The 12,429-nt window shown below is 45.1% G+C and overlaps 2 protein-coding genes across 5 annotated transcripts in view; one reads left to right on the top strand and one right to left on the bottom strand.

The window, feature by feature from the left end:
• The window catches only part of LOC144496746 (butyrophilin subfamily 1 member A1-like), a 284,881-nt gene that overhangs the window by 123,226 nt on the left and 149,226 nt on the right, over positions 1 to 12,429 (top strand).
• LOC144496761 (lysosomal thioesterase PPT2-A-like) overlaps positions 1 to 12,429 on the bottom strand; it is a 44,201-nt gene that overhangs the window by 19,769 nt on the left and 12,003 nt on the right. For all 4 annotated transcript variants that reach the window (XR_013498422.1, XR_013498423.1, XM_078217287.1 and 1 more), the window contains exons 2-5: positions 11,432 to 11,585; positions 7,651 to 7,746; positions 3,245 to 3,352; positions 941 to 1,024 (exon numbers count right to left, since the gene is read on the bottom strand). Coding sequence is in view for 2 of the 4 variants with exons in the window: in XM_078217287.1 (XP_078073413.1) it covers positions 941 to 1,024; positions 3,245 to 3,352; positions 7,651 to 7,746; positions 11,432 to 11,585 (442 nt within the window). In the remaining 2 variants the exon portion in view is untranslated. The remainder of the gene's footprint in view (positions 1 to 940; positions 1,025 to 3,244; positions 3,353 to 7,650; positions 7,747 to 11,431; positions 11,586 to 12,429) is intronic.

Raw genomic sequence — 12,429 nt, 5'->3', positions numbered from 1 at the left:
CAAAATACAGAGAAGGTACAAGAAATGCACACAGGGACTGGGTGGGACAGTGGGTCAGACACTGTCCTTTCCCCCTCTGGGACTGGGTGGGACAGTGGGTCAGACACTGTCCTTTCCCCCTCTGGGACGGGGTGGGACAGTGGGTCAGACACTGTCCTTTCCCCCTCTGGGACTGGGTGGGACAGTGGGTCAGACACTGTCCTTTCCCCCTCTGGGACGGGGTGGGACAGTGGGTCAGACACTGTCCTTTCCCCCTCTGGGACTGGGTGGGACAGTGGGTCAGACACTGTCCTTTCCCCCTCTGGGACGGGGTGGGACAGTGGGTCAGACACTGTCCTTTCCCCCTCTGGGACTGGGTGGGACAGTGGGTCAGACACTGTCCTTTCCCCCTCTGAGACTGGGTGGGACAGTGGGTCAGACACTGTCCTTTCCCCCTCTGGGACTGGGTGGGACAGTGGGTCAGACACTGTCCTTTCCCCCTCTGGGACGGGGTGGGACAGTGGGTCAGACACTGTCCTTTCCCCCTCTGGGACTGGGTGGGACAGTGGGTCAGACACTGTCCTTTCCCCCTCTGGGACTGGGTGGGACAGTGGGTCAGACACTGTCCTTTCCCCCTCTGGGACTGGGTGGGACAGTGGGTCAGACACTGTCCTTTCCCCCTCTGGGACTGGGTGGGACAGTGGGTCAGACACTGTCCTTTCCCCCTCTGAGACTGGGTGAGACAGTGGGTCAGACACTGTCCTTTCCCCCTCTGAGACTGGGTGAGACAGTGGGTCAGATTTAAGTAACTTTAGGTCATGACAGTTGTACAGACATTATCTGCCCTTGAAAAGCGTTTCGATCAATTCTATCCATTTGTGAGACGCACACTGTGTGTTGAGGCTGTGGCAACAGCCAAGTCTCTGTGCTAAACCCGGTCTGCGATTAAACTCCGTGTTACCTGTGGCATTGGGGTTCTCCCTCTCGTTGTTAAGGATGGCCAGGTAATCGCTGGTATTGAGGTAAAGGTTGTGATGGTGAGGGTCTAAAACAGACACAGAAATTAACTCGTTACATTCAAACTGTTGACACTGTTACAATCCCAGCTTATTACATGGTAATGCTTAAAGAGTTAAAGTTTATTTATTAGTTACAAGTAGCCTTACATTAACACCACAATGAAGTGACTGTGAAAATCCCCGAGTCACCACACTCCGGCGCCTGTTTGGGTTCACTGAGGGAGAATTTAGCATGGCCAATGCACCTAACCAGCATGTCTTTCGGACTGTGGGAGTAAACCCACGCAGACACAGGGAGAACGTACAAACTCCGCACAGTGACCCAAGCCGGGAATCGAACCCTTGTCCCTGGCACTATGAGGCAGCAGTGCTAACCACTGTGCCGCCTGTGTCACCCTCATTTTTTGCTTAGAGACATGGATGAACAGAGTCACAGGATTGCATATTAACTTTAAATAAAATAATAAAACATTCTTTAAACTAGGAAAGACTCATTTAACTAAGAAAGTAGTCTCTCAGGTACCCAGCCGCACCAACAGAACACTACTGCTTCACAGAATGTGGTATGTTGTCACCAAACTTAGCATTACTACAGCTGTCTAGCATCTCACTAACCAATAACCATATATTAAGCTGACCTTTCTCCACACATTAGCTATGGCTATATTCTGCACCCTCCTTTCCTTTTCCCCTATGTACTCTATGAACGGTCTGCTTTGTCGATATATCACGCAAGAAACAATATTTTTCACTGCATCCCAATACATGTGACAATAATAAATCAAATCAACTTCACCAACTCTGTCTTTGACAAGGAGCACCACTGTCTCTGTGACTGAGTTCACTGAACAAAACTCTTTTCCAGATTTCTGTGGTTATTCACTTTGGAGGAAATAATAGCAAATTGGATTATTATCTAAATGGAAAAAAATTACAACAAGCTGCTGTGCAGAGGGACCTGGGTGTCCTTGTGCATGAGACGCAAAAACCCAGTCTGCAGGTGCAACAGGTGATCAATAAGGCAAATGGGATGTTGGCCTATATCGCAAGGGGGATAGAATATAAAAGTAGAGATGTCTTGCTGCATCTGTACAGGGAATTGGTGAGGCCGCAGCTGGAATACTGTGTGCAGTATTGGTCCCCTTATTTGCGGAAGGATATAGTGGCCTTGGAGGGAATGCAGAGAAGGTTCACCAGGTTGATACCAGAGATGAGGGGTGTTGATTATGAGGAGAGACTGAGCAGATTGAGTTTGTACTCGTTGGAATTTAGAAGGCTGAGGGGGGATCTTATAGAGACCTATAAGATAATGAAGGGGCTGGATAGGGTAGAAGTGGAGAGTTTCTTTCCACTTAGAAAGGAAGCTAGAACTAGAGGGCACAGCCTCAAAATAAATGGGGGTCAGTTTAGGACAGAGCTGAGGAGGAACTTCTTCTTTCAGAGGGTGGTGAATCTCTGGAATTCTCTGCCCACTGAAGTGGTGGAGGCTACCTTGTTGAATATGTTTAAATCACGGATAGATGGATTCCTGATTGGTAAGGGAATTAGAGGTTATAGGGATCAGGCGGGTAAGTGGAACTGATCCACTTCAGATCAGCCATGATCTTATTGAATGGCGGGGCAGGCTCGAGGGGCTAGATGGCCTACTCCTGCTCCTATTTCTTATGTTCGTATTCCTTTGATTTCCTGAAATTCTCATTCCCTAGTTTCTGGCTGCTCTTTTATCTTCTGGGACTTGTTTTCTGCCCCTAACCCCATTGTCCTGCCTGTACTGGCAACCTCTGTGAACAGCATCTTGTTCCTTGGGCTACTTAGTTTCAACCAAAAACAACTGTTTTTCAGTGGGTCTCTAGTTGCTCAGCAACAGCATAGTTATTTAAACCCCTGTAATTGTCTTTACATCGTAAACCTTTAATTACAATGCAGGGTCAGTTTAAAGTGAAACTAAAATCTATAGGGACGCAGGCACCTTTGTTTAACATGAAGCTAACTGAAATTTTAACCCTTGCTTAGCACACAAATACTGAAAGACAAATTAAATTTAAACTATCTCACAGTAACAGACTGATACACACAATGTTATTGTTCTCTGTGCGCACACTGGCACACACTGTACACAGTATGTATCACACTGTACATAAAACACAGATACAGTGCATTCATGCTAACACACTGTGCACTGTCAGTGCACCAAGACTCAGCTATTTACATTGTACACATTCCTCACACAAGATTTTGTTACTCACCATTCCAATAGTTACAGATGGAAACACACTGCCCGAGTTGAGTGTAACAGAAGTGGTAAAGATTGGACTTCACATAATGTGGGAAAAGCCATTTCAGGTAATTGGTATCTGTTGAAGAGAAAACGACTCTGTCACTACACTCAGAGGATGCGCACGCACGCACGCACACACACACACATACACACACTGGGGAGAGTGAGATTTAACATCCCGAAATATCATCAGATATTTGACAACATGCTATAGTTAAGAAAGCTCACCAGTACCTCTACTTTCTCGGGAGGCTAAGGAAATTTGGCATATCATCTACAAATCTCACCAACCTTTACAGATTCACCATAGAAAGCATTCTTTCTGGATGTATCACAGCTTGGTCTGGCTCCTGCTCTGACCAAGACCACAAGAAACTGCAAAGGGTTGTGAACGAAGCCCAGTCCATCACGCAAACCAGCCTCCCATCCATTGACTCTGTCTACACTTCCCGCTGCCTCAGCAAAGCAGCCAGCATAATTAAGGACCCGATGCATCCCGGACATTCTCTTTTCCACCTTCTTCCATTGGGAAAAAGAGACAAAAGTCTGAAAACATGTACCAACCGACTGAAGAACAGTTTCTTTCCTGCTGCCATGAGACTTTTGAATGGTCCTATCCGCTGATCTTTCTCTACACCCTATTGTAACTGTAACAATTTATTCTGCACCCTACCCTTTCCTTCTGCCCAATGTACTCTATGAACTGTATGCTTTGTCTGTATAGCGTGCAAGAAACAATACTTTTTACTGTATTCCAATGCAATAATAAGTCAAATCAAAAATTATACACACACGCACAGACTCACAGACATATACACATATACAAGGAGAGGTGCATCCACACAGGGAGATTGCGACATGAAAACACACGCACACGCACGCACGCACACATGCCTCTAGATTTTCCTAGATAAGTGCTTGGTTCCTGGATCAGTGCACTATTTTGCCTGTAACATCCCCCTGTCTAAAATGGAGAGAACTGCACTGAACTAAAAGTGACCTTTGCTATTTCTGCAGCTATCAGCAGTTTCCACCTGACCAGGCTTGTGCTAGTTAACCATTAGAGACAGGATCTGTTTCCATGGCGCAGGCACAATTAATGTTAATAACATTTAAATCACAGTCGCCAGATCAGTTCCAACATTAACACTTGCTAATAATTAATGGTTATCTCTTTGTGAAGATATTATGCAGCAGGTCCTGCTGTTACTCTGTTATCTGACGGAGTTAACAACATTTGCTTACATCCAGTTCCAATGTGCAACATTGTCCCAAAAAAGGATATCTACTGTTCATTGGCTTGTGCCTGTTGTAGAGTAACTGTTAACTGTGCAGAGACAGGATGTGAAACAATCTTTGTGACAAAATGGAGTGACAGAGGACTTAACGCAAGCAGATGTTCCTAACATTGAGATAACAAAGTAACACGGCTCTGGCCATACAGCATCTTATTACAAAGGTAGCCATTAATTATTAGCAAGCGTCAGCAGTTCTCAAACTTATCTGGTCACTGTGTTTTAAAACATACAGGAGGAGAAGGTCCCACAATGAAACATCATTTTTCAAAACTCACTCATGGGATGAGGGTATCCCTGGCGTTTATTGTCCATCCCTAATTGCCCTTGAACTGAGAAGACATTGCAGTGGGTCTGGAGTCACATGTAGGCCACACCAGGCAAGGACGGCAGATTAGTGAACCAGATGGGTTTTTACAACAATTGACAAGGGTCATCCTTAGATTCTCAATTCCAGATTTGTTTTTAATTGAATTCAAATTTCACCATCTGCTGTGGTGGGATTTGAACCCAGGTCCCCAAGGCATTACCCGGAGTCTCTGGATTAATAGTCCAGTGACAATACCACTGCGCCACCACCTCCCCGTAAATTAGAATGTAAGAAATAGGTACTACAGCCTCTCAAACTAACCTATATCCCTTAATTCCCTTAGTACTGAAGGATTTGTCAACATCTCTCCTGAATATATGAGATGATGAAACATCCACAGCTCTTTGGGATACAGAATTCCAAAGATTTAAATCCCTCAAGCGGGACGTTTCTTATCTCAATCTATCTGATCTGTGAGCCTGTGTTCTAGATTCATGGAATTGTTTCTTTCAGCATCTACTCTGCAGAAGCCATTAAAACATTTTATGTTTTAATTAATTCACGTCTCAACTCCTGGGAATATAGCTCTAATCTCTCCATTTCTTCTCAAAGGTCAATCCCCACATCCTAGCAGACATTTAGAGACGCAACGACTGATTAGAGACAGTCTGCATGGCTTTGTGAGTGGAAAATCATGTCTCACAAATTTGATTTGAGTTTTTTGAAGGGGTAACCAAGAAGGTAGATGAGGGCAGTGCAGTTGATGTTGGCTACTTGGACTTTAGCAAGGCCTTTGATAAAGTAGCACATGGTAGGTTGTTGCATGAGGTTAAATCTCACGGGATCCAGGGTGAGGTAGCTAAATGGATACAAAATAGGTGGTTGTGGAGGTTGTTTTTCAAACTGGAGACCTGTGACCAGCAGTGTGCCTCTGGGATCAGTGCTGGGTCCACTGTTATTTGTCATTTACATCAATGATTTGGATGAGAATATAGGAGGCATAGTTAGTAAGTTTGCAGATGACACCAAGATTGGTGGCATAGTGGACAGTGAAGAAGGTTATCTCAGATTGCAAAGGAATCTTGATCAATTGGGCCAGTGGGCTGAGGAATGGGAGATGGAGTTTAATTTAGATAAATGTGAGGTGATGCATTTTGGTAGATTGAACCAGGGCAGGAGTTACTCAGTTAATGGCAGGGTATCAGGGAGAGTTACAGAACAAAGAGATTTAGGGGTACATGTTCATAGCTCCTTGAAAGTGGAGTCACAGGTGGACAGAATGGTGAAGAAGGCATTCAGCATGCTTGGTTTAATTGGTCAGAACATTGGATGCAGGAGTTGGGACGTCTTGTTGAAGTTGTACAAGACATTGGTATGGTCACACTTGGAATACTGTGTACAGTTCTGGTCACCCTATTATAGAATGGATATTATTAAACTGGAAAGAGTGCAGAAAAGATTTACTAGGATGCTACCAGGACTTGATGATTTGTGATATAAGGAGAGGCTGGATAGACTGGGACTTTTTTCTCTGGAGCGTAGAAGGCTGAGGGGTGACCTTATAGAGGTCTATAAAATAATGAGGGGCATAGATCAGCTAGATAGTCAATATCTTCTCCCAAAGGTAGGGGAGCCTAAAATTAGAGGGCACAAGTTTAAGGTGAGAGGGGAGAGATACAAAAGTGTCCAGAGGGGCAATTTTTTCAGAGGGTGGTGAGTGTCTGGAAGAAACTGCCAGAGGTAGTAGTAGAGACGGGTACAATTTTGTCTTTTAAAAAGCATTTAGACAGTGACATGGGTAAGATGGGTATAGAAGGATATGGGCCAAATGCGGGCAATTGGGACTAGTTTCGGGGTTTTAAAAAAAGGGTGGCATGGACAAGTTGGGCCAAAGCTATGGCTCTATGACTCTAGTAACCTGTATAATGAATCTTTGCTGCAATCCCACAACGGAAAATCACATCCTCCATTAGGTAAGGTGACCAAAACTGCACACAATAATTATACGGCACAGTGGTACAGTGGTTAGCACTGCTGCCTCACAGCACCAGTGACCTGGATTCAATTCCAGCCACAGGTGTCTGTCTGTGTGGAGTGTGCACATTGTCCGTGTCTGCGTGGGTTTCTTCCGGGTGCTCCGGTTTCCTCGTGTTAGGCTGATTGGCCATGATAAATTGCCCCTTAGCATCAGGGGTGTTAGCAACATAAATTTGTGGGGTATGGGGCAGAGGGCCTGGGTGGGATTGGTTGTTGGTGCAGGATTGATGGGCTGAATGGCCTCCTTCTACACTACAGGGATTCTATGAGACAACAATTTCAGACGTGACCTCTCCAACATCTTTTAGAATTCTAACGTAAAAGCAAAATACTGCAGATGCTGGAAACTTGAAATAAAAACAGAAAATCCTTGATTTAACGCCACAGCTGAAGGATGACAGTGCAGCACTCCCTCAGTACTGCACTGGGAGTGTCTGCCACCATTTTGTACTCAATCATCAGAAGTGAGGTTTGAACCCACAACTCAGAGCTGAGAGTGTGATTCACTTGGGATAGTTTGTGCTTTAAATCTGTATCTGCCCCCCTCAGACACCCAGTTGAGATTACTTAAGTTTTTTTCTACACACAATGCAGCCAGTCTTCCTGAGCTTCGATTAAAAATTGCTCCTTGACATGGCTAACCCACTGCCTCATGCAAACCCCCATTCAGTCCAACTCTCCGCATTCTCAGCCACTCCCCACACAGTGAGCGAGGGCAGGTCTGCAACTCACCTCCATATTGACCAAGCTGAGGAGAGGACAGGGATATCAGGGTGTCCACATTGTGGTCTGGCAATATGGAGAGGATACCTCGACAGACCAGGCCACCTGAAAAACAAGAGCAGCAAATACACACTCAGTTTCTTAAAGGACACTCGACAGAAATGGGTCATGAACCTTACTGCTTTCCTGGGGAAATCTTGATTCCCAAACCGTTCAAACTCTCACCTCGATATCAGAGTGCTGGGAGTCAAGGTTGCATTGAAAATGGTGCTCAATATCCTCCATCAAAACAACAATCGGTCAGTCCAATCAAATGCAGTTCTCAACTGGTCATTTGAAGGGAGGATGGGAATTGGTGAGGGGAGACGGTAATGTAGATTCCTGTTAGCTGTTTTCAACTCAACTGTTAGGAATTTGGAAGTTAACGAGGTTAATAGAAAACGTGAGATGGAAAAGAAACAGACAAGTAACAGGATTGGGGGGCATCTGGACGAATACTGAGATGTGATTTGCTCAGTAACAAGATTAGAAGGAGTCCAGATAAATCGAGGTGTTAATTGCCATATCAGAAACATTGTTTGCCAGAAATCAGTGGGGCTATACCCAATGAAAAATTCTAAAGGCAAGGAATTTGGGAGGTAGAGAGTTGAATCCTCAGGGTGGGATGTCAAAGCGGCTGAATGGTATAACTGCAAGCACCCTCTTTTGTGGTGGGAGGGGGGGGAAGGTAGTTTTCCATCTAACAGCCAGAGAGGCCAGTTTCACTTAGATCAGAGCCAGGAGGCCTGGTTCACTTAGATCAGAGCCAGGAGGCCTGTTTCATCTAACAGCAGATTATAGATATTCTACTCTCAGAGACAGTTCCGTACCTACGCTGAACCAGCAACAGACATTTTCCCAGACTTGGTCATCTAAGCTGTATTATGTGGTAACTATAAGCTACATTTGACTTATAGAAGTACTGAAAGTGGATGTTGTTTGGGAAAAGCGGTGACCTAGTGAGTTCAGGGAACGTGGGTATATTTTGGGAACAAGAGGGTATTTCAGGTAAAGTGGTGTTTAGTTATTAATATACTTAAGTGTCAACCAAAGCAGACAAGACCCAATGTTACACCCATCAACAGAGAAGGCTGAGGTAGGACCTGACTGAGGTGTATCAGATTATGAGGGGTATGGAGAGGGTGAGCAGGGAGCAACTGTTCCCTAGTTGAAGGGTCAATCACGAGGGAGCATAGTTTTAGGGTCAGGGGCAGGAGATTCAGAGGGGATTTGCGAAAATAAAAATTCACTCAGAGGGAGGTGGGAATCTGCAAAGCACTGTCTGGGAAGGTAGAGGAGCCTGAAAACCTTAACCTTGAAAAATATTTGGACGAACACTTGAAACATCATAACATTCAAGGATACAGGACAAGTGCAGGAAAATGGGATTAGTGGTAGATATTGTCAGTACAGACTCGATGGGCTGAAGAGCCTTTTCTGTGCTGAATGACTCGATGACTATTACACTCCCATCCCCTCTCCACCACAATCATCATATCCACCTGCAAACAAGAGTGCAAAACAACATCCAATGAAAATATCTTGTAATAGCTCTGAGTGGGGCTGTGGGTTCAGCAGAGATGCCCTGAATCACATCATGTTATTGTTGGTTCAAAGTCCAGCAAATTCCCACCCAACACTAAATGCAGAGCTCTGGAAGAGAGGTTATACTTTCACCTTTGAGGGAGATTGGAATGGGCATAAGTGTGAGAGATGACCTATATGGTGCCTAGGTTGGTGACATGATGTGGCAATCGTCACTGGTTTGCAGGCAGCCAAATCACATGTTTTTAAACAGATTCCCAAGTGTAGCCAGAGAGAGAAAGCGGGATGGGGGGGGGGCAAAGATAAAGGGGGAGAAAAGACCAGGAAGGAGTCACCAGGAGGAGGGGTCCACCAGGGAGAGAAACCACAGAGGAGAGGAGTAAAGAAAGAGGCTCCGAGTAGTCAAAATGCTGTAGTTAACAGTCTCCAAGTAGTGAGGGCTCAGGAGAAGCCTCGGGGAGCTGAGAAGGCAGAAGATCAGGGACTCCATGCTCCTGGGACAAGGAGCAGTGATGTTCTGCTCAGTGTGGCTGTGGAGCTGGTGTTGTGCATGTGAGTCAGTGCCAGAGCACAGACTTGGGAATCTAAGGAAATGGGTCTCAGGAGACTAGATGGGAACTTGGGAGATAAGCAGTCATCGAGGCGTTCTAGGTTGGATCAAGTTTTAGAGGGAATTCAGAGATTGAATTTATGAAGGTGAAAACCGGAAATCCTTTCTGAGGGAAATAGAGGATTATTATGTAACTCTCGGTGATTCTCGTACTGAAGTCTGGGTGAGAAATCTATGGGATCTGTCTTGGTCGCACCTGTCATTTATTGTGCACTGTATTTGATCACAGTTTAGTAACTCACCTGTACCTCATAATGGTCCTGAATGCTGGAGTATGAGTCAAATATTGTAATGCTGTCTGTGTGCAGTAAAATGTATTTTGTTTGTTCAGATTTTATTCTCTCAGTAAGTTCCTGGGACCTCAAACTTTGTCTAAATTTAAACAGATAGTCCCTAACCAAACATTTGAGGGTGGCTGGTCCAGGGTCCAAACACCGAGAAGCAGCAACTGAGTGAAACAACTTCACAAAGTGTGAGGACATTCAACCAAGAATAAGAGACGCATCAGCTGAATACCTTCAGACGATGAGCATTGCTCTGCAGTGGAGCGGGTGGAGCTGTAAAGACTAAAACTCCAGTAACCGTAAACACATGAAGAGCGTGGTGGTTAAAAAAAAACCACAAAAGGGCCCAGCAAAGTGAGTGAATTCATTTCAAATGTGGCAAACAGACAGACACTGTTTGAGAGCAGATTTCCACTCCATCTGACGAAGGAGCAGTGCTCCGAAAGCTTATGGTATTTGCTACCAAATAAACCTGTTGGACTTTAACCTGGTGTTGTGAGACTTCTTACTGTGTTCACCCCAGTCCAACGCCGGCATCTCCACATCTTGGAAATATATCACCATTCCTTTGCAGTCGCTGGGTCAAAATCTTGGAATTCCCTCCCTAACGGCACTGTGGGTCAACCCACAGAACATGTACGGCAGCGATTCAAGAAGGCAGCTCACCAACACATTCCCAAGGGCAACTAGGGATGGGCAATAAATGCTGGCCAGCCAGTGACACCCTTGTCCCACAAATGAATAAAAAACAGTTTGAAACAAAAGTGACTATTAATAAATACAGATTGAATAGAGACAACACTGACAGCACCGTGACAGCCAATGAGGTGAAGGCAGGGCAGGACTGGTGGATTTCATTCACTGAATTTACAACCAAAACTACAGCAAAGAGACTTCAGATGTTGGAAATCTGAAATTTAAACAAAAAAGTGCTGGAAATACTCAGCTGGCCGGGCAACATCTGTGGAGAGAGAAGCATAACGTTTCCTCAAAACCATTCTACAGCAGAGAGAGTGCTGCTTAACTACAGCAAGCTGGTTTTGCAGTAAGATACAGTCAGTGGAGGATAGTTACATCAGACAAATTAAATAGATAAAAATCAACCCTGTCCCTTTGAGGTAGTATAGTTTCTAGGTGCAATTGACAGGTGAAGTCACCCAATCATCTCCATTCTAGCCAGGCCCTGTGCAGCCAGTATAACAGATGAATAAATATACAGCCATGCCAGCCTTAATAGTCTCGGTTAAAACATTTTGAAATGTATTTATCTCGTGCTGTGAACGTTCTCATGGCAACCCCCGACAAGTCATACCTTGTGAGTAGCAGATCATATGAACACCGTCCGCTGCATTTTGCATGATGGGATAGATGGCCTCTTTGAACCCATCCACCTGACTCCACAGTGACTTCAGGCTCTGTGTGTGATCAAACAGGTCGATGACCGTTACATTGGTGCCTGGATGTGTCTGAGAGGAGACAGAAAAAAAGGCCACTCCATTGGTAATTCCTCAAAGCTCATTTCTTTCAAACAGTTCTTACAGCTACTTTGCCTTTATTCATCACAATTTGCCTCCCCAGGATATCCCAAAGTGCTGGACAGCCAATGAATTTGTTTTGAGGTACAGCTGGTGTTAGGTAGAAGCCAATCTGTTTTGGAGAACTCCAACATTCTGCAACTGAACCACACCGATGACACAAGGATATAAATGCGTTAGAAGCTATTCAGAGTGTTTACTAGACTAATTCCAGGAATAGGTGGGTTGTCCTATAAATTGGTGCAGAGGAGATACCCGATCCTCTACACTGGTAGAGGATCCCACCCTTCCATCCTCCTCTAACCTAATTATAAGTGTGGGGAAGTTTTTTGTTTTCTTTTTTTCTTGCTGGTAATGGCTTCAGGGATGGCAGTTCAGGCAGTATGCTGCATCTCCTGTGGGATGTATGTGGTGAGGAAATCCAGTAGTGTTTCAGGAGATTTTAGTTGTAAGAAGTGCATTAGATTGCAGCTTCTGGAGGAGCGTGTAAAGGAGCTGGAGGGGGAGGTAGAGGAACTCCGCATAATTCGGGAGGCGGAGGTGGAAGTTGATAGGAGTTATAGAGAAATAGTAACTCCTAGAAATGAGGCTTGGGTCAATGCCAGGAGGAGGGGTAAGAAGCAATCGGGAAGACAATCCCCTGGGGCGGTTCCCCTCCATAATAGGTTTTCGGTGCTGGAGGCTACAGTTGAGGAGGAATCAACTGAGCATAGAGAGCAGATCTCTGGGGGTGAGCCGAGTGAGAAAGCTCAGGTGGTTAGGGGCTGTAAAAGAC

The sequence above is a fragment of the Mustelus asterias genome, chromosome 8 (assembly GCF_964213995.1).
Source record: "Mustelus asterias chromosome 8, sMusAst1.hap1.1, whole genome shotgun sequence".
NCBI lineage: Eukaryota > Metazoa > Chordata > Chondrichthyes > Carcharhiniformes > Triakidae > Mustelus > Mustelus asterias.
This window is presented reverse-complemented; position numbering and strand designations above follow the sequence as displayed.